Source organism: Ictalurus furcatus, chromosome 10 (genome assembly GCF_023375685.1).
Source record: "Ictalurus furcatus strain D&B chromosome 10, Billie_1.0, whole genome shotgun sequence".
In the NCBI taxonomy this organism is placed as follows: domain Eukaryota; kingdom Metazoa; phylum Chordata; class Actinopteri; order Siluriformes; family Ictaluridae; genus Ictalurus; species Ictalurus furcatus.
The window spans coordinates 8,479,412-8,502,420 of NC_071264.1; the positions used below are offsets into that span (position 1 = coordinate 8,479,412).

At 42.8% G+C, this 23,009-nt stretch overlaps 1 protein-coding gene across 2 annotated transcripts in view; it reads right to left on the reverse strand.

The window, feature by feature from the left end:
- The window catches only part of diaph3 (diaphanous-related formin 3), a 376,752-nt gene that overhangs the window by 177,213 nt on the left and 176,530 nt on the right, over window positions 1-23,009 (reverse strand). For both annotated transcript variants that reach the window (XR_008386878.1, XM_053634162.1), the window contains one exon: window positions 20,284-20,398. Coding sequence is in view for 1 of the 2 variants with exons in the window: in XM_053634162.1 (XP_053490137.1) it covers window positions 20,284-20,398 (115 nt within the window). In the remaining variant the exon portion in view is untranslated. The remainder of the gene's footprint in view (window positions 1-20,283; window positions 20,399-23,009) is intronic.

The following is a 23,009-nucleotide window of genomic DNA, read 5'->3' on the forward strand; positions in this document are numbered from 1 at the left end:
TATAAAAAATAAAGAAATAAAAAACGTCCTCGATCTTAGGCAGGACTGTTTCTATACTTCTCAGAATCCTTCACTCTTGGGGGCAATCGCTTAGGAATGACAAATCGGCTAAACAAATACGGCCTACCCGAATGCTGCACGGAGGAGTGATCATCGGTTTTCCTATGCCTTGTGTTCTCTCACCACATGGTGCGCATGCACCCCACGCAAAAAAAAAAGTGTTTAAAACACAGACACACACACTCAACCCCCCCCCCCCCCAAGCCCTCATGTCTGTATGCTCCTGCCTATATCTTTCTTCTCATTTCTTCTCCTGATTTTCAAGGAGCTCTCAACAGGAGAGAATTTCACCACTCACATCACCCCCTGGTGGAGTCATTCATTCAGATATTGATTTAAAGCATCCCAGGTACCACTAAAAATAAAACCACAGATCAGTGGTCCCACAAATCAATTTGGAGATGAGGAAAAAAAACAAAAAAAACAAACCCATTTAACAGACAAGTGGTGACGTGGTACAGTAAGAATAGGATAGATTTTATTTTATTTTTTATGTAGGCATCTGATAAAGTTTAGTTGAAGGACAAAAGGCAAAAAATAGTCGATGTCCGCTATATCTACATGGAAAATGTGAGTCAGTCAGAAATAAAAGCATGCACACGGCAGGCACATAGCAACAAGGTTGATTGGTATATAAATGGAGCAACTATAAGTAGATAGATTAAGCACACATTATCCAATCAAATTCAAAATCTACAAAAAATAAACAAATAATACCAGGCAACAGGACCATAAGTTTAGTGTCCTTGGTTCGAGCGTTTCTGTTTACCACGTCTGGCATTCAGAGGAAACACGGCATGAACCTAGAAGAGTATTACGGACTTAGAAAGCAGAAAATCATGAACGCGGTTGCCGATCTGCCTTTAAGTGTTTATAGGTGATTGTTTCCCCACATCTTTCTTAATGTGATTTAATGCATTGCTCAAACTTCCTACTTTCATTGTCAAACTATTGCTAGATTTTATCTCCCGTTTGACATGACGACCCGACGTCACTGCGGAGCAACATGTAGACACCTACATGTACACACACTGTCTTCATTATTAAGGAGTCAAACACTGAAGGTGCGTAGGCACCCTATTGTTATTCTACCTTTTCTTCTGGCTAGGGTTTCTATGGCAGCCCATAGAACCATCTGGTAAAAACGCTGTGAATTTTGGCAGCCTGATTGCAGAGGGTCTAAGGAACATTCTGACCAAATGTGTCCCGAGCGCTGCCAACGCTCTAGAGCCACCATCAGGTCAAATCTGGGCCGAATTTGGAAGTATGTTTATGGTCATGACTTTTGAACCGTGTATCAAAACTGTAAAAGCCAGACATTCCTAGATTCCCTGGGTCATCGATTCCCACCTAATTAGATTTGCTGCCATCTTAGATTTCGTCAAAAACAGGTTTTTTCGGCAACTCCTCCTACAAAATTTTGTCCAATCACCACCAAATTTGGCAAACATCGTCTTCAGAGTATGTCTCACAAAATTTATCAAAAGAATGTCGAACACTCCGGACGGTTCGCCTGCAATGGCCCAATGAATCTGACAGCGAAGCCACCGAACAGGAAGTCAGGCTGTATCTCAGCAACGACTTTACGCACCGACACAAAACCTGGTAGGCATATTCAGGACCATGACATGAGCCTATGCAACAAAACTCATGACAGCATCACCTACAGGTCAAAAGTTACAATAAAGTGACATTTCTGCTACTCCCCCTCCAAATGTTGTCTAGTCTTCACCAAATTTGCCTCGCATCATCTTCAGACCCGTCTAAACAATAAGACATAAAAGGAACTCTAATATTCAAAACCGCTCTCCCGTAACAGACTGGCAAATGTGTGAAACTGCAAATCGTTCTTGAATCCCTTTGCCTATACTTATGGCTCTGCTTTCCTGTGATTGCTTATACAACAGCTCTAGCGCGTCTGTGAATGTGCAGCTCACCATGTCTGGGTGCTTGGCCCCAGAAAACGCTGCTTGCAGCTTTAATTTATCTTATTATCGTTATTGCCATGTGTTTTAGCGATAGAATAAGCACATCGAGCCAAAACGAATATTTTCTGTGGGATTTACAAAAGATTTTCTTCATACTCGTGTGCTTACGTTGATAGCCTGTAAAGTGCCAAGCGCATTCCTGACACAGCTCATTTGCATTTACTGACACCCACAAAACGCCATAAAAGGTAACGTGCACAGGCAGCTGGGAGCATGAAATGAACAATGAGGGTAAAATCCAGAAGACAGAAGTGGACGCTATTTTGACTCACTTCTATGCAAATAAAAATATCAAGTAATATGCAATTATTCATAAGCGAGCGCTAAATCCATCATCAGCTGAGGCATTTGTTTACATCATACGGCTATGCGCAGGCAGATCTGCCCTCGTTATACGGTGGCATCATGATTGAATGATTAGTTTTATTTGTTTTAACTGGTGTTGGGTTTGTGTTGCCTCATTTTCTTCGTTTTTCACATTGTTTAATGAACGCCAATGATATAAAACAATTGGTTTCCATGACATTTTCCCGACGGCATTCTTAGTCCCTGACCTAGTGGACTAGCAGGAGGAAGTGTTTCTGATCGAGCAATTTAACCAACAGTATATATTCCAGATATAAAAGTGCAGCAGTCCATTCAAATTATATGATCTGAAGTTTGATCACGTCAACGTTTACATTAGTCAATCTTATGCATAGATTCACACACACACACACACACACACACACACACGTTGTACTACCAAATCCCTTGCATAAACATTCGTACAAACGATTTACAAATAAATCCATTCACATCCAGCTTGATAAATGAGGCCCATTGTGAAGGGCTGCAGTAACACGACGGCCACTGGAATTGCTTTACCCTTAAAAAAAAAAATAAAAATAAATAAATAAAAACCAGCAGTCTCTCTCGTTGTAGACTGTGTGGATGTGTGTGCATGTACTGGGCCAGACTGCAGAGTTAATAGATACACATGTGAACAGCCAAACACACTGCCATCATTAGCTACCAGACCAGGAAAAACAAGGATGAGTACAGTGAGGACAAGTGCCAGGAGTGAGAATGTACGTAAGCAGAGAGGAATTAGCACTGTAACGATGAGAGACAGCACTGCGAATAAATAAATAAATAAATAAATAAATAAATAAAAGTGCAAGTTGAGTTCTAGGCTTATTATTAGAAAAATGATTGTTTTTCATTAATGTTATGAAAAACATATGTAAATATATTTTAGCCTTAACTGATCACAAGTTGTATAGCATTTTCATCAATATGGTGTAGCCCTCACACACACACACACACACACACACACACACACACACACAAGCTTTAAGCTGTTTTTTTCTTTTTTTTAATAAATAAATAAAGCAGCAGGATACAAGGTCAAAACTGTCAGATATTGCTAGATCTATAAATCTAAGGCTATATAGGTGTACACACACACCTTTTATCCAATTTCAAAACAGAAACGGTTCATAATTTATATCTTTGCTCAGCACTTACTCCTCAAACTCATGCCTTTGGCCTCAGGATCCTCAGATCCTTGTTTCTTTTCAGTTTGAATTTATCACATGCGTGTGTGTGCGTGTGTGTGTGTGTGTGTGTGTGCGCGTGTGCATGTGTGTGTGTGTGTGCGCATGGAGAAGGGAGGCCACTATGGGTCCTGTCACAATGATGTACTGTCCTGATTGGATCACACACTCTTGCCCATACATATCCATACATCTACATGCTGCGCTTTCAAAATTGAATGTGCTAAGGGCCTAGAGCACAATTTCCTCCTGCTGAAGCCTGGCAAACTAGACTGTAGCAGCACATCCATAACACGCTAACTATCTTTTCTACCCAAGAGTTCCTCAGTCTCGTATTATCTGTGTTTCATTGGAAAATTGCTTTATGAGAGATATAAGACTTAATCTCTGGAGAAATAAGCTAATGCAATGTTTCTGCTGTATGTAGGCGTAAGAGATAGCATCAGAAAAGCGCAGCGGAGAGAAATAGAAAGCGTGCCCAGAGTCCAAATAAGAGCTGTGGTTAAAAGAGGAGTAGCCCTCCCTTCGTTATCACCCTCGCCTCTCTTGTGCCTGTCTTTCATTGTTCTCTCAGCACTGTTTTTCCACCTGTCAGGTAATTACAGGAGTAGAGGGGTAGGCCACAGACTCCAGGCTGAAATTAGCTGCTAACCTGGACTAATACAGAACAAAAAGAGAAGAAAACACTAACGTGCTCTTATCTATCTACAGGGAAAAGACAAGAAGAGTGAAATGATATATATCAAGTAGAAAATCATGGTAGAAAAACCTGAGAGGTTTCTATCAGAACAAACTGAGCATCTCCAAGCGATATACGTTTGACGCGCTCAGCAGGAAAGCAATGATTTTCCGGTAGGTGCAATCTTATCAGGATGGTAGCAATAATAAAGAGCGCGCCTCATGATTAGCAAATGTTCTCACTCTTTCCTTTTTAAAAAAAAAAAAAAAAAAAAGCAAGATGAGAGAATTCAATCGCTATCTAATGTAGAAAGTTGTGATACCATTACAGTTGATTTGTTACACCAGATGTATTCAAATCCCAAACACAAAATAAATGGGGAAAAAAATAATAAATCATCTCTCAAACTACTACAAAGTACATGTTTAAAAAAATAAAATAAAAACAAACCCCACAACACGAAAAACAGGCCAAGTGTTTTCCAATGAGTAAACAATGAAAAACAAATCAAAGAACATTTTCAATAGAACCTGTGGAACACAGACCAGCACAGCCCTCCAGAGCAGTGTTTTAAAAGGCTGTCCAATTATCATCAACATTATTTAATGCATAGTGATCACTTTGACAAACAGGTTTGTTTGTTTTTGGCCCTTATCTCTTCATTGTTGTTGGCCTAAATCATTCAGTAGCGCCCCTAAAGCTGGGGTCACGCTGTAGGATTTCGGCCACGATTTGGTCTGAGAAATTTTGAGACTCATAAAAGATTCCTATAATCCGAGGCCAAAATCTGCAGTCTTTGATCGCTAGTTTGACGTGTTCCCTGACAGCCTGTTGGGCCCTTACTCAAGGGCCCAACAGTGGTAGCTTGGAAGTGTTGGGGCTTGACCTCCTGATCAGTAGCCCAGAGCCTTTACTCACTGAGACACCACTGCCCATAATCAGTCCCTCCTGGATTACGCCATCATCGCAGAAATTAACGCAAAATAAAGCAAACTCCTCAATATTTGGAGGAGCACACCGGCGCATCCGGCCAAAGCCCTCTTCGATTCACGCGTGTCGAACACGAGTACGGCTAAACGGTCTCATTTACCAACAAACATCATTGTATAAACCTTTCGTGCAACCGCGATTTCAGCAATTCAAGTAGTTTTCCGCAATAAAAGCACCAAAAAAAAAAAAAAAAAAAACCCACCTCGGCGAATTGTACGGAAAATTCTGAACAAAGCCGCAGCGAAATCAAGCGTTTTTGGCCTCAACAACCACAAAAGAAATCATCATTAATCTCATTAATCAACTCCAAATATTCTCCATTTCCCCATGCAGAAAGCAGATGTGTGGTACATCAAATTTCGAGTTGAGCCAAAACATTACTAATTTGAGATGGGGGAAATGGGCAGACGCTTCAATAACCGATGATACCCGTCCGCACTAACAAAATAACTGTCCATCAATTGGCTCATCTGTCGTATACATTTGAGAAAAATGAAGACAGCTCTTTGGCATATTTTTGTGTTCTTACTCCACTGTGAAACATGGAGCGCCTACATAAAACGTGTAGCGGTTGGCATGTCTAATACATATTTATTGTGTTGGCTGTTTTTTTTTTTTTTAATCTCACCCCTCACACATGCCGCCCCCCCCCACCCTGCAGTATCTAGTGAGGCACGCCCCATAGTTTGAATATCTCTGTGTCATGCCAGAGCTATACTACAATGGGTCATTTTTAAATATTTAAGGCCATTCGATGCCGGCCAAGTGAACAGAAATTATAACGAGAACACTCACAAGCCATCTCTCTAACCAAAGCCCACTCCATCTGCTGTAATTACACAAGCTAATTTATAGTTCTATATGATAAAAGTTCTGCTCTTTTAAAGCGCCTTTTAACCTTCGCAGTTCTACAAAGTGCTTTACACTGTGCCTCACTGACCCATTCTCTCTCTCTCTCTCTCTCTCTCTCTCACACGCACACACACCAATGCCAGCAATGCACATCATGCAAGGCACTAGCCTGCCAAGTTAACCAAGGATGTAAACCGAAAGGCTTTCAGGTTGTCTTTAAGGAAAAGAGCAGAGCAGAAAAGTGGAGACTAATATAGAAAACCTATTAAGGTATATTTATAATTATATCATTCTGATAAATTATTATTGGGAGGAAAAAAAATAAAAAAGGAAAAAAAAAAATAAAAATAAGAGACAAAATTTTATTGTAGTTTGAGAAAATGTTGCACAGTCACTGCTACATTTCTGAGGATAAATATCGACCCGGAAACCTATTTATTACCTAAATTTATTTCCAATTGAAAAAAAAAAAGGTTTGCATGAATTTTCACTAGTGCTTCAGTGAGACGGATCAATACATGAAGAGCTGTATGGGGAAAATAAGTAAAAGGGAGGTCAAACACCTTCCAAGGAAAGGTCAGCTGATTTTATCTCCTACAGGTTATGAAATATTAAGTCTGCAGCATTTGAACGGCGCCAGTACCAAGATTAACTTTTAAATAATGTTTTAACGTGTTTAATATTTCACACCCTGTGCTATTAAGGGCAAGCTGTTCTTCCAAAGTTTCAAAGGGGGGTGTGAGTGTAGAGAGACTGTGCAGGAAAGAAAAAGCGTGTGTGTGTGTGTGTATATATATATATATATATATATATATATATGGGTGTGGGTGTGTGTGAGCATACATTTTGTATACTACATATATATATATATATATATATATATATATATATATATATATATATATATATATATATATATATATATATACACACACACACACACACACACACACAGGCAGCTAGAAGAGCCAACAACAATGCAAAAGTAATGAGATACTGTTTAAACATGAGAGTCAAGACCACACGGGTCAACACACACTCATCTCGCTGCTGTAGTCGGGTTTACTAACGAACACACTCGGCAATAAACAACATCCAACCACGCAACTGGATGCCAAATCTCACTATATAATCGCACATTTCTTCCCCGCTGTGTGATTTGTGTTTGGGGTTTGACTTTATCCTCTGCATCCTTGCGAATTAAGCTCTAAAAAACTACCTCGTCTCAATATCTTCGTAATAAATCCAGAAACGGCATCGTATTTGGAAGCATTTCACGTTACAGCCCTACATTTAAAGGAAATCCAGATCGCGAACCAGAACTTAGACACAGATTGTGCTTTAGAGTGCCGTTTCAGCTTCCCTCCCTTTCTTAGCTGATGGGAGAGCTTTCGTCCGTGATGACGATAAACGCCTCGTCATACAGCCATCGTTCCCTTTCTTCTTCTCGGCTATCGGCTGCGGGTCGAGTGGCTTTTATCGTCGTTTGAACCATGTACAGCTGGTACGGTACACAGTGAAACGAAATAACGTTCCTCCAGGACCATGATGCTACAGAAAACAACAACCTAACCACATGAGACGGCACAGAACTAAACAACACCTACACGTTTCTACAGAGACTACGACTACGGTCAGAGCTACAGGGAAATTCACCTCCAAAGCTGGTGATGGAGTCCTATCATTTCTGCTTCAGTAGTGAGTGTATATTTATATCTAAACAGCTACATAACCACCAGGGTTTTCTGTCAATTCAGAACCAGCGGCGAGAACACCGCGAGAACCAGCGGATATATGTCAAGTTGTGTGTGCATGCTCACAATAAGGTATCCAGCTGATTCTCACCACCTGGCAATTAATCAGGGTCTTACACTATATAGGCAAAAGTTTGTGGACACCTGACCATCAGACCCTTACGTGCTTGTTGAACATCCCATTCCAGATTTAGTCCTGCGTTTCCGTTATAATAACCTCCACTCTTCTGGGAAGGCTTTCCACTAGATTTTGGGGTGTGTCTGTGTGGGATTTGTGCTCCATCAGCCAGAAGAGCATTACTGATGTTGGGATGTTGAGGAGGTCTGGGGTTCAGTCGATGTTCCAGTGCATCCCAAAGGTGTTCAGTGGGGTTGCGGTCAGGGCTCTGTGCAGGACACTCGAGTTCTTCCACTCCAACCTTAACAAACCATGTCTTCATGGAGCTCGCTTTGTCCACAGGGGCATGGTCATGCTGGAACAGGATCGGTGCTCTTAATACCAGTGAAGGGAAACTGTAACGCTACAGCACAACGGTGTGCTTTCAACTTTGTGACCCACATACGGGCGTGACGGTCTGGTGTCTATAATCTTTAGGCCAAATAGTGCATGTATCTAACTAGTGTTAGATGACCACATTAACAACTACGTGAACTGTCACCTATAAACATTTCCGTTTGTTAATTGTTTACAACATATAAATATAATATAATAGTCATAATAAAACATTTGAAGTTAGATGGCTTTTTAAGGAATCGAGAGGGCTGGTCTACATTCTACCATTCGAGGTCTTTTCATTTTTATGCTCTCATTTCACACACACACACACGAAGCCTGTCACGGTGCATTAAGAGCACACTGTTGGTACAAAGTACATGCACAAAAAAATGCATGACTGGACTGTTAAAGACTCGATACTTTCCTGCCCCTCCAAACAGCCAAACGAGTGCAAATCCCTTGAATTGCTCAGAACCACACTCGTCTGCCTACACACTCCACTTATGTGTGTCATTACAGACCTTTTGTAAATGTCACTCCATACCTTTCCTTCCCTCTCTCTGCCATGCTGGAGCATCAGTCACAGACGTGTTGAAACCGTGTGAGGACATGCCGGCCGAGTCGACACCCATGAAGCCAAAAATCTATTCACGACTGGCATACTGTTTACACGCACACACACCGGCAGTGTGAACCGCAACAAGGTCAGTGTTAACCTACACGTAACATGACATTTGAGCAAGTGGCTGAGACTGCACTGATCTGCAGATCTTTTTTGACACTGTCTCCTTGCCTTCGCTGGCAGGTGAAATATAACAAAAGGAAAAAAAGTGTTAAGCTGAATGAAGAAAAGCCATTCGACTCTGTAGCTGCTTGCTATAATACCCTGTCTGGATCAGCACATTCAGACATTAGATCCGTGTGTGTGTGTCTGTGTGTGTGCGTGAATAGAACTGAGGATACATAAAAGGGACAACAAAAAAAGTAGAACTAAAGGAGGGAGGGAGGTACTTAAAGAGGAAGACAGGAACTAAAGGGGGAGGGAGGGAGGTACTTAAAGAGGAAGACAGGAACTAAAGGAGGGAGGGGTACTTGAAGAGGAAGACAGGAACTAAAGGAGGGAGGGAGACAGGTACTTAAAGAAGAAGACAGGAACCAAAGAAGGGAGGCAGAAAGGTACTTAAAGAGGAAGACAGGAACTAAAGGAGGGAGGGGTACTTAAAGAGGAAGACAGGAACTAAAGGAGGGAGGGGTACTTAAAGAGGAAGACAGGAACTAAAGGAGGGAGGAAGGCAGGTACTTAAAGAGGAAGACAGGAACTAAAGGAGGGAGGAAGACAGGAACTAAAGGAGGGAGGGAGACAGGTACTTAAAGAAGAAGACAGGAACCAAAGAAGGGAGGCAGAAAGGTACTTAAAGAGGAAGACAGGAACCAATGGAGGGAGGGAGAGAGGTATTTAAAGAGGAAGACAGGAACTAAAGGAGGGAGGGGTACTTAATGAGGAAGACAGGAACTAAAGGGGGAGGGAGAGAGGTACTTAATGAGGAAGACAGGAAGTAAAGGAGGGAGGAAGGAACTAAAGGAGGAAGACAGGAAGTAAAGGAGAAACAACACTGTCTGTGGTGCAGTAGTTATTACAACAGCAACAGATGCTTTAAAAGTCCGAGCGTAACGTAACTTTCCGCTTTCATCAAAACAACAAAGACTTTACACCCATCTGGAACCCTCTGAAGCAGTGAAATGTCTGCAGACGAAACCATGTTTCTGCACAATTTAAAAACATGATAATCTGCAGTTCCATCTCCGACATTTCTTTTGTCCAGACACAAGTGGATCAATTCTCCTGGTGAGTCAAACACAGCGGGTCAACTGTGGAAATTATACCAACTAGTCAAAGCAAACAATGTGTCCAGTTGTCTAAAAGTTATGATTAAGAGTCAATTACTCGTCTTTTTATAGCTGCGCTTTCTAAAGCTTTCTTTACAAAACACACAAAACATAAACTGCTTTGTGAAATTAGAAAGGAAAAAGTATCTTAGATAACAAAAGAGAAAAACAAGTGCAAGATTGTGATTAAATGAAAATGAGAGAGAAAATAACAGAGTGAAACAACAACAACAACAAAGTATGATGCGAAAACAACAAAAATATGTGGGTAAAAGAGAAAGTGTGTGTGTGTGTGTGTGTGTGTGTGTGTGTGGAGAGAGAGACAGGCATGAGTCAGCAGCTGAAGCCTACAGGTCAGATGGTTGACAGAGAAAAGTTTCAGAGAAGTTTGTCTAAGAGTAGGTAAAAGAGGACTTGATGAAACATGAGAGAAACAGGAGAGAAGGAGGGAGAGAAACAGAGGGAGAGAAAGAGGGAGAGAGAGAGAGGGAGAGAAACAGGAGAGAAAGAGAGGGAGAGAAAGAAGAGAGAAAGATGAGAGAAAGAGGGGGAGAAAGATGGAGAGATAGGGGGTTAGAAAGAGGAGAAAAAGAGGGGGAGAAAGATGGAGAGAAAGAGGGGGAGAAAGATGGAGAGAAAGAGGGGGAGAAAGGGGGAGAAAGAGGGGGAGAAGGGGGGAGAAAGAGGGGGAGAAGGGGGGGGAGGAGTGAAAGAGGGGGAGAAAGAGGAGAGAAAGGGGGGAGAGGAGAGAAAGAGGGGGAGAAAGAGGAGAGAAAGGGGGGGAAGAGGAGAGAAAGAGGGGGAGAAAGAGGAGAGAAAGAGGGGGAAGAGGAGAGAAAGAGGGGGAGAAAGGGGGAGAAAGAGGAGAGAAGGGGGGAGAGGGGAGAAAGAGGGGGAGAGAGAGGAGAGAAGGGGGGAAGGAGAGAAAGGTGGGGGGAAGAAGGAGAGAAAGGGGGAGAAAGGAGAGAAAGGGGGGGAGAAGGAGAGAAAGGGGGGGAGAAAGAGGAGGAGAAAGAGGAGAGAAGGTTGGAGAGGAGAGAAAGAGGGGGAGAAAGAGGAGGGGGGAGAAGGAGAGAAAGGGGGGGAGAAAGAGGAGAGATAGAGGGGGAGAAAGAGGAGAGAAGGAGAGAAAGGGGGGGAGAAAGAGGAGAGATAGAGGGGGAGAAAGAGGAGAGAAGGAGAGAAAGGGGGGGAGAAAGAGGAGAGATAGAGGGGAAGAAAGAGGAGAGAAGGAGAGAAAGGGGGGGAGAAAGAGGAGAGATAGAGGGGGAGAAAGAGGAGAGAAGGAGAGAAAGGGGGGGAGAAAGAGGAGAGAAAGAGGGGGGGAGAAGGAGAGAAAGATGAAGAGAATGTTCACTGTTATTCTGGACTTGTTAATATCAGTAAGTTAGATTGACCAGAACACACACAAAACAAAAACTAAGCAACATGTAGATGAAAGTCTGTGATATATACATCTGTGTAGAGAGGAGCGTCTTTCACCCACAAGCTCACACTCACTTCTGCTTCTCTCGCTTTCACACACAACTGCAGTGTCCGGAGGTAGCCGTGCCAGCTGTGGTGAACAGCTGTGTGAGGTGACAGAGGCAGCTGAACGATAGATCCTGAGAGACAAACAGTCACAGGAGAGGAGAGGCAATAACAGAGGAGAGGAAAGGAGAGGAGAAGAGAGAAAGGAAGGACGCAAGAACAGAGAGGAGAAGAGAGGAGACGAGGAGAGAAAAGAGAACAGAAGGATGCAAGAATAGAAAGGAGAAGAGAGGAGACGAGAGGAGAGAAAAGAGAAAGGAAGGACGCAAGAACAGAAAGGAGAAGAGAGGAGACGAGACGAGAGAAAAGAGAAAAGGATGCAAGAATAGAAAGAAGAAGAAAGGACAGGAGACGAGAGAAAAGAGAAAGGAAGGATGCAAGAACAGAAAGAAGAAGAGAGGACAGGAGACGAGAGGAGAGAAAAGAGAAAAGGATGCAAGAATAGAAAGGAGAGGGGGAAAGAAAAAGCAGAGAGATTATGAGGAAAAAATGAAAAGAAAAAAAACCCAATCATGTTCTCTCTGCAGCTGAACCGCACTGGGGATTGCCTGGAAGACGGAGACCAGCTCTCGCAATCAGTCTCAGTCCGGGAGTTCACACTTCCCCCAGTGTAATAACACACAGGAAGCAAACCCACAGCCTCGGCTCAAACACTCCAAATACCACGTAAGAGCAAATACTATGTAGATGTGATTCCTAGAAACGGTTTGAAAGCAAACGGCAGAATGGAGTCGACTGAGAGACGAAGACACGATGAGGCAGCTTTAATATCCACACAGACTCTTCTTACCCACGAGGTGCACTGGATCACCTGATGAGGGTAACTCATACGCTGCGGCCTTTACGGTCACCGGATCTCATCTCGACTCAACACCTAAGGCTGAGTCCACACTACACGACTCGCCCTCCTGTAATCGGGAGTCGTGAAGTCGTCGTGGGGGTCACGCACTACACCATCCGACGACGACGCCGTCCCCGACGACTCTCTACCTGCTGTCCAAGCTACGTTTCGTCACGGAAACACACGCGAGAAGTCACACAGATATATGACGAGTTTAACACTGACAATTAGAGAATATAAAAGTGTTGTTTTGGGTTGTTTTTTTTTTTTTTTTTAAACAGGGCGCTAATAACGATAACCAGTCTATAACATAACGGGGAAAGATAAACGTGCATTCAATGTTAAGCTTCTTAAGCCGTAGATTATGTAGAGCAAGCCAGATTCATCTAAAAACTCCCAGCACCTGCTCCCCAGGGCCGCCGCTACATCTGGGGGAATTTACGCGCCTGCAGATGTTGCCTGCTGCCACCGAAAACACCTGTGTTCACACACCCCCACACCCCTCTAAGTGACTGACACAAACACACACCTGCTCCCTCACTAATTCATGTCAATGTGACATCTGCAGCGGCAAGAGAGAGAAACAAGCCCACTTCAGCAATAACTTCGAGACCTGACACAGAGGCACGGCATCAAAACTAACCACCCATATAAAGCACACGCCGGGTGGCCTTAGCCACAAGAGGCACAGCGTCTCGGTCCTAGCTCTCTGTCCTAGGGACAGCGAAATCATATAAGCCTGAAACAGATGTAGGAGAGTCGACAGGCAGGGGATGTCGGAGATTTACAATGCTGACGCAGATCCAATCGGCTTGAAGCGCTGCTGGAAATGTCCTAACTCGTGAAGGTGCGGGACGGAGCCGGTCACGTAAACAGGCGTGAATTTCTGTGAATTCATGGCAAACACGTTGCCAGTGCATTATACTGAGCACCTCCAGTAAAGATGAAATTATCCAGGATTCAGTCTACCTGCCTACCGGAGGCGGCTTCAGATCTCAGACTGTTACATCCAGCGAAATGGACGTGAGAACAAGACTTTTATCAAACGTTTTGTTCATTCAGTTTTGATTGTTGCCTCGTCATGAAGTTTACTTGAGAAACCGAGACAGTTTTAATCTGAAGACACAAAGGTACAGAACAGGGTTATATTGCTAATGCTAGTTCTGTCTGAAGCAGTACACATTGATCATTAATATCCTAATACTATTCATTCATTTATTAATATACTCATGCATTCATCTTCAGCTAACACGTTCTCATGGTCAGGAGAGAGAGAGGGGGGGAGAGAGAGAGAGAGAGAGAGAGAGAGAGAGAGGGGAGAGAGAGAGAGGGGGGAAGAGAGAGAGAAAGAGAGAAAGAGGGGAAGAGAGAGAGTAGAGAGAGAGGGGAAGAGAGAGGGGGTAGAGAGAGAGAGGAAGAGAGGAGGAAGAGAAAGAGTAGAGAAAGAGTAGAGAGAGAGAGAGAGGAAGAGAGAGAGAGGAAGAGAGAGAGGGGAAGAGAGAGAGAGGAAGACAGAGAAAGGGAGAGAGAGGGGGGAAGAGAAAGAGAGGAAGAGAGTGAGAAAGAGAGAGAGAGGGGAAGAGAGAGAGAGGGGAAGAGAGCGAGAGAGAGAGCGAGAGAGAGAGAGAGAGGAGGAAGAGAAAGTAGGGAGAGAGGGGAAAGAGAGAGGGGAAGATAGAGAGAGAGAGAGAGAGAGAGAGAGAGGAGGAAGAGAAAGTAGGGAAGAGAGAGAGGGTAAGAGAGAGAGGGTAAGAGAGAGAGAGGAGGAAGAGAAAGAGTAGAGAGAGAGAGAAACAGAGAGAGAGCGAGAGAGAGGGAAAATATTCTTCCCAAACAGATTCAAGTGTAGGGAATACAGATACACTTTCGGATCAGGATCCCAAGTCCTCCAACAAACTCACACACGCACCCATCTGGGACTAAAAATAGGTTCTACAGGAAATTTCTGGCTGTGAATGAACTGAGAGCTAAAGCGATGAGAGTCTTCTACGTGATTAAAAGAACAATTCAATATGGAACAGCTGTTCAAAACCGGGCTAGAAATCCTAACAGCGATAACTGAACCAAGCGCATGACATGGCAGTGAGACATGGGGACCACTGAAATGGCGAGACCGGATGGGGAAAAGAAGAAAGTGAAACCCTGCATGCCCAAATCTAAAAGTACATCCCAAAACTACATCCACACAGCAACACTGATTTAGGACAATAAAAGTGTCCTAAAAAGAGCTCTCAAGTTCTGCAACCATTTAAAATGCAGTGACCTCACACCACGGCCAAGCCCTCCAGCAGTGCCGGGAGGAGAACCTAGGCAGGAGCGCCTGTTCCCAGCTAGTGCTGAAACTCGATCCAGACCGGGGCAGCACTCGGGCAATCCGGCCCAGGCGACACACAAAAAGACTGTTACACTGCCTATTGGAAACATGTCACCAAATCACCGAAGAAAATGGAACTCTATTGAGAGCTGAAAACAGATTAGACACCAGCAGAATGTCCGAGTTCTGTGAGAGATCAGAAGTTAAGGAAGACATTGACCATATACAGACTCCGATATTCAGATAGTGAAAGAGGCCGGCGCAGACAGAGAAGGCCGCCGTGAGAGGAGAGACATGCAGAAAGCACTGGAAACGGAGGAACATGTCCTGCTACAGTCTGGCCATTACTTAGGTCTGCTTCACAAATGTATTTATTTATTTTTAAAAATCGTACCAAATTTTATGCCACTATCAAATCAAGAAAAACGAAGATACGTTCTGGGAGAAATCTCAGGCCTGATCACAGCAGCAGCTGGAGATGTAGCAGCCTGTCACGAGCTCAGAGAGACAGCCAGTGGACACATCTAACCACACATTCTTACACTTCCAAGTGTTCGAGTGGGTGTGCAAATGTTTAACCTTGTCTTAACATGATTGTTTTCTTCTCGTATATAGTTGTAAGACAGGTGCAGGTGTTTATTTGTCCATCTCATGGCCAATGCTTTGACAGTACCACAGTCATGCTAATAAAGCTTGCTTGAATTTGAATTTGATAGAGACGGAGACAAACCGAGAGAGAGAGACAGACAGACAAAGATAGAGACAGAGAGAAAAGACGAACAGAGAGAGAGACACAAAGATAGAGACAGAGAGAAAGATGAACAGAGAGAGAGAGAGAGAGAGAGACAGAGACAGACAGAGAGAAAGACGAACAGAGAGAGAGAGACAGACAAAGATAGAGACAGAGACAAAGACAAACAGAGAGAGAGAGAGAGACAAAGATAGAGACAGAGAGAAAGACGAACAGATAGCGAGAGACAGACAAAGATAGAGACAGAGAGAAAGACGGACAGAGAGAGAGAGAGACAAACAGAGACAGAGAGAAAGACGAACAGATAGAGAGAGACAGACAGACAAAGATAGAGACAGAGAGAAAGACGGACAGAGAGAGAGAGAGACAAACAGAGACAGAGACAAAGACGAACAGAGAGAGAGAGACAGACAAAGATAGAGACAGAGAGAAAGACGAACACAGAGAGAGAGAGAGACAGACAGACAAAGATAGAGACAGAGAGAAAGACGAACAGAGAGAGAGAGAGACAAAGATAGAGACAGAGAGAAAGACGGACAGAGAGAGAGAGACAGACAAAGATAGAGACAGAGACAAAGACGAACAGAGAGAGAGAGACAAAGATAGAGACAGAGAGAAAGACGAACACAGAGAGAGAGAGACAGACAAAGAGAGACAGAGACAAAGACGAACAGAGAGAGAGAAAGACAGACAGACAAAGATAGAGACCGAGACAGAGACAAAGAGAGAGAGAGAGAGAGAGAGAGATCCAGGAATCTCCATGTCTACATAAATTTGTATAGTTTGATTATTTATGGGTTAGAACTCAGCATTCGATTCTAACCATGCTTCAAGTAGACTAGTCTCACAGAGCAGCGAGTCCAGCGTCTCAGATCTCCCACTACTCCAGCAGCAGCTCTGCCTAATGGCTAGTTTCACTACGTTGGTAAATCAGTTCGTAAGCGCTTCCATGCGTGTAATAATACTGTACCTCCACTACCAAGCGGCCGACTTGAGGCCAAAAGTCTTAACGTCCATGTTCACTCCAGTCTTTCAAACAGTAATAAAACTCTTGTGCTAGGACTAAGACGAGTAAACCGCAGCAGCTTTTTTTTTTACCAGCAGACATGGCCTCGTTACTAACGAAGGAAATAAAACGGTAACAAGGCCGCACAGGAAGGAGCACCGGGGAGCCGCGTACTTGTAGTTCAGTAACACCACACAGATGTCGGAGCACTTGTGGGAAATTAACAGAGCTTGAGTGATGAGTTAAACCAGGGAACATGCGTTAAGAGCAATGCGGATGAACGATGAGATCGAGGGCGGAGTGTGCTCAGCAAAGAGCCGAAGAAAAGCACCAGAGGGAGGACACCGAAAGAGAGAGAGCGACGGACCGAGAGCCCGAGCTGTGGAAGGCAGACGCTCCACACGAGACACGTTTAAGACGGAGTACACACACGATGCTGAAATCAAACACAAGCCAAACTACTCAACATGCGTAATGGTTTTCGCAGAGCGCTCGGGGTGAAGGAAGTTTGAGTTTTTAAACGCAGAAGGCAGAAGCCTGGACCTTCTCTTCCACTGCATGTGAACTAACGAGTCAAAGAACAGGTCAGTAGAGCTGATGCGCACTCGCGTCAAGTGTTTAAGCCCGGAACAGCAGGTGCATAAACTGTTGAAATTGAGGTTAATTTTTCATAAATGATTATTCCATTAATAATCACTGTACTTTAATAAGGTTTACCCCCTGTGGAGTAATCCTCCCGGCTCACGGCTCACAGGGAGAGTAGAGTATATTAACATAATTAAGTCTGATTTACTGTAGTGGAAAAATAAAAACAACCGCTCCACCTCGGCGCATTACATTAACATTTTAAAACGTTTCCCTATGTAAAAGCTTTCGCTGTTTGTCTTATTTTAAGTTCTGAACTGGGTGATTATTCCAAACCATAGTCTCAATCCCTCCAGGCTTTTTTTTTTTTTAATGAGTGGATAGGAATAGGATTAAGATAAGATTTTCTGACAGTTACCCAAGGAAAAGCGCAATTAAAAAAATAAATAAATTACAGCATTTTATTTAAAAAAAAAAAAAAAATTCAATTAAATAAAATAAAAAAGCGCTACAATAAGGTTTGGTTTAGTTTTACACCTAGCATGAATGAGCCAGAGTAAATCATTACGCGAATGGAAAGTTCTCACAAGGATACTAAAACAGACCGAGAGGCAAGAGGGCGAGTCTGGACGAATAAAAACGGGCTGAAAGAGAACGATTCATGAAAAGATAAGAGCTAATGAGAGAAGTGTTTCAGTAATCGTAGCATGGACAGAAACCTTGAGCGTGTTTTCAGTCACTTCTGCAACGACCAAACATTCAGGATTCCCTGAGTTTCGGAGGGCGTGTTAGCGGAGCTCTGAGGCAGCGAAACCACCCGCTGCACCACTGAAATCATTTCTGAGAGTCTTATTTTGAAAACGGACAGTCTGATAAGTGCATGGAATGATCCTGCTGTGTTTATTTATTTTCAAGGGGTCAAAAGTTTACACGCACTTTGTTAGTATTGGATGGCGTTGCCTTTTATTAGCTTGAACTCGAATCAAACGCTTGAGGTCGCCTTCCACAGGCTTCTCACAATACTACGCCAGAACGTTTAGCCCATTCCTCCTGACAGGACTGGGGTAACTCAAGTTTAACTTTCCTCGTGATGCCGTCTATTTTCTGAAGTGCACTAGCATCTTTTCCAGCAAAACTCCCTCGCAACACGATGCTGCCACGCCCATGCTTCACAGTTAGGACGGTATTGTTTGGCTTAAAAGCTATACCCTTTTTCCTCTATACGTAGTACTGATCATTCTCAACAAACAATTACGTTTTTGTTTCATCTGACCAGAGAACACTCCTCAGAAAAAAAACTCAGAGAAGCCAGAGTAAGGGTTTCCTCCTTGCACCTTCCAGGCCGTGGCTTTACTACCTGATGCCACCACTTTCTTTGTAGTTCTCTTGACATTCACCTGAACCTTTAGGACCAAACTTTGTTCATCCCGGGGCGTTCATTTATGCCTCCATCGTGAACAACGCAGCGCCTGTGTGGTCCCAAGACCTTCATTTGCACGGAATTGTTTGTACAGATTGTGACAGCTTCAGTTTTTTTGGAAATTGCTCCGAAGAATGAACCGGACTTGGCGGAGTTGGTTAGATTTTCCCATGGCATCGAGTGCAAAAAGGTAGACCCTTGAATATAGCCAAAGGTATACTCCTAATGACGTCCTAATTATGCCATTTCAGTAGCTTCTAAAAGTAACGACAGAAATTTTTGGAATCTTCCAGAGTGTTTAAAGAGACCGTTAACTTGGCGTATGTAAACTTCTGACCCAGTGGATTTATAATATACTGAATTACTGAGAGTGATCTTTCGCCTAGGTGGATGTACATTTTTGACCTTAACCGTATCTAGGGCATTATATGGCCATGAACAGCATCCAAAACTCTAAACACTAATACGCTTAACAGGGTTATAAATGTTAGGATGGAAATTAGCTAGGCTACTTACATGCAGAACTCTGCTTACAGAAAACAGATACATAATTTAACTTGAAATGATATACATTTATTCAAGGCCTTTTTCTGACATCAAGCAACGCACATCATTAAAAAAATAAATAAATAAAATGTGATGAAACTTGAGTCAGGCAACTAAGAGTTGAGATAGATATTCAAATGAGGATCTTCTCCATTAACAGCCCTGACTGTGTGATACATACATTAGATGTGTTATGAGTTTTTTTTTTTATTAGATGTGTTATGAGTAGGAGGTTATTCGCAAATTTTTCTATCTATCTATCTATCTATATATCTATATATATATATATATATATATATATATATATATATATATATATATATATACATATATATACATATATATATATACATATATATACACACACACACACACACACACACACACACACACACACAATCCTGAGCCGTTCCATATGAAGAAACATTCCTCACTCATCAACCATAATGCTGTTTAAAAACAGAGTCCTCCAGCAGAACTGGTTTATTAAAAAACAAATAGACCGGTAAACATGAAAGAGTCGATGTGGGTAAACTGTAATCTCATCGCTGCACTGAGAGAGGGGGTGAAATCAGAAATAAGGAGTGAGAGGAGCAGAAAAAGACTCAGACTTCAGAATTAATCATTACAGACACTGTGAAATTGCACCATAAAGAACCACGGTTCTAAAGAAAGGCCACGGTTGAAGAGGGTGTTAAACGTACGTGTGTGTGTGTGTGTGTGTGTGTGTGTGTGTGTGTGTAGATTCTTTTGAACACTGTTTAATTAAAGACTTGAACTAATCAGTATTAAATCATTCTGGAATGGAAGAGAAGAGCATCCATCCCAGTTCTCCGTAAATATCGAACTATGAGGGCTTCATGAACCCTGTGCATTGTGTCTACATATCTATTGTTCCTCAACAGAAGCCAGAGGAGACTACAGATTGTGACATGAACTAAACGACGCACTATTATGTGCGACATTCAGTCAGACAACTGCGCAAGACAGTCACGACCGCAAACGTGGGTGTGTAAGAGTGTGTAGGAACGTAAGCATGGACTGACCGGGTCTCTGAGAGCCGAAGGTGCGAGCGAGACGGCTGAGCAGGTCCTCGTCTTCATAGCGGTCCTCGCTGGCGACAACCCAAAAACAGCTCTCGGTCATTTTCTGTGGATGGATCTACAGCACACACACACACACACACACACACACACACAAAAGAAAGGAAATGATGACCCGACATTAAACTTCATGACCACCAGCTGAGATGTTAAAGAGCTTCTACTTAACACGAAAGTACAAACAAATAGGCCGCTATGGAAAACTTGTGAAAAAGACAAAATAGTATCTAATCAAATATTCATGGTGTGCTATAGAATATCCCTCCATCATCATCATCTACGATGGCGGACTGTGCCCCTCGAGTGGCTCAAACATAGCAGAGTGGCCTCGGCTCAAACAACACCGAGCAGCTCCTTCAACCTCTTCTCACTCATCCACCCACTCACTCGACTAAAAGGAGCACACATGCAAAAAAAAAAAACAACAAAAAAACACTATAACACGCTAACTAAAAACACTAGAACACAAATCAGACCACGATCAGAGTTTACTTGCAGACATGCATAGAAGAAACAGCAAATAAGGTAAAACCAGCGGTACGAACAAAATCCAGAGGTAGGATAATGAGGAACACTGATGTTAGGAAGCTGAGCGCTGAAAGAGTACCATATTATAATAACTCCTACAGTAACAATGTGACCCGTGCTATTTTAGACGAATAAAGCAGAGAGAGGGGGAAAATAAAAGCAAATGACGCACAGAGAAAGAGAATGAAAGAGAGAGAGAGAGAGAGAGAGAGAGAGAGAGAGAGAGAGAGAGAGAGAGAGAGTAAATGAGGCTCACCTTGTAAACATAGCAGTAATGATGTCAATCAAAATTCCTAACTATTAATAAATAAATAAATAAATAAAAAGCTTCCACAGATACTAGGGTGATTATAAAGTATATACTGAGGAAAAAATAGCAAATAGATTAACACCTTTGTGAAGGCTATTAAAAAAGAGAGAGAAATTATATGAAGATTTAGCCTTAGAAAAACAGATGCACTTGAATCACATCTGTGATATTTATCCTCCAAGCCCATGTCACGTCTCAGACTTGTACATCAGCATACTTGGTGATTAAGGTCATTCCTACGTTAGGAACAGGGTATAATGGTTGTGCTGTGTTTTTGTGTCTGAAATGTTTCCAAGCCTAATAATAAATGGATTTTTTTTTTAGAATGTGTTGGTGTTTAACAAAGTAAAATATAATGGTGATGTTTTTGTTAGGAGACATTTACGCAACGCTTATGGAAGGAGTCTCGAGTGTCAGTGATGGCAACTTTGTAAAAGTCATGCCTGCTTTGCAGTGTTTCTCAGCACGGGAACGTCTTCAGGACAGAGGAGCGAGAGAGAGAATGAGTAAGAGTGAGAGAGAGAGAGAGTGAGAGAGACAGTGAGAAAGCGTGAGAGAGAGATAGTGAGAGAGCATGAGTGAGTGAGCGAATGAGACAGTGAAAGAGAGTGAGTGAGCGAGAGAGAGAGACGGTGAGAGAGCGAGTGAGAGAGAGAATGAGAGACAGTGAGAGAGAGAGAGTGAGAGACAGTGAGAGAAACAGTAAGACAGAGTGAGAGAGACAGTGAGAGAGCGAGAGAGACAGTGAAAGAGCGAGCGAGCGAGAGAATGAGAGACAGTGAGAGAGAGAGTGAGTGAGAGAGAGTGAGGGAGACACTGAGACAGAGTGAGAGAGACAGTGAGAGAGACAGTGAGAGAGAGCGAGTGAGCGTGCGAGAGACAGTGAGACAGAGACAGTGAGAGAGAGAGCGAGTGAGAGAGAGAGAGAGACAGTGAGAGTGAGACAGTGAGAGAGAGAGTGAGAGACAATGAGAGAGTGAGACAATGAGAGTGAGACAGTGAGACAGTGAGAGAGAGAGAGTGAGAGACAATGAGACAATGAGAGAGTGAGAGAGAGACAGTGAGAGAGTGAGACAGAGTGAGAGACAATGAGAGAGTGAGACAGTGAGAGAGAGAGGGGATGATGAGGGAACATAATAGTATCTGTGCTATAGAGTAAGTGATGATAATGTGAAGATAATTCTTCTTCCAAAGCCCAACTGTAATGCTCAAGATTGCTCATGTTCCACTTTTAGGGTCAGTTTATAATGGGAAGGGTTCGAGACTCAGTCTTAACGTTTTTTAGGGGTGGCCTAGGTAAGTATAATGTGCACCCAGAACATTTTATTTATTTATTTGTTATTTAAAAAACGGTCAAGCTTTGCGACTTTGCGATTACCGGACCACTTCAGATGGGATGACCCGACTGCTTAACCCCTCATCAGTGCGTCATCCTCTGCTCGATCTGCACCATGTCTAACTTCCAGGCCTGAGTGCACTGAAAAAATCATTTGAGATTCAAAAGCATGATGGAAATTAAAAGCGGAATTTCCACTTACGCAAAATACTGTATGTGAGTGCAACGATAAGTGAACAGGTCAATGATCTCAGGTTTCCGTTCAGCTCCTTAAATAGACGCGTGCACATTTACATACTTCATTCTGTGTAGTAACGTGGACATTGTGTAAATATGAACAGTAAAAGCTACGAATGTCACTTAAGTGGAAATTCAGCCCTTAAGTTAAATACATCAGTGATTTTTGTTTGTTTGGGTTTTTTTTAACACATCACTGATGATCCTGATAATAGTCATCATTCCGTTTCAGGAAAATATATGTAGCGGTACATTTCG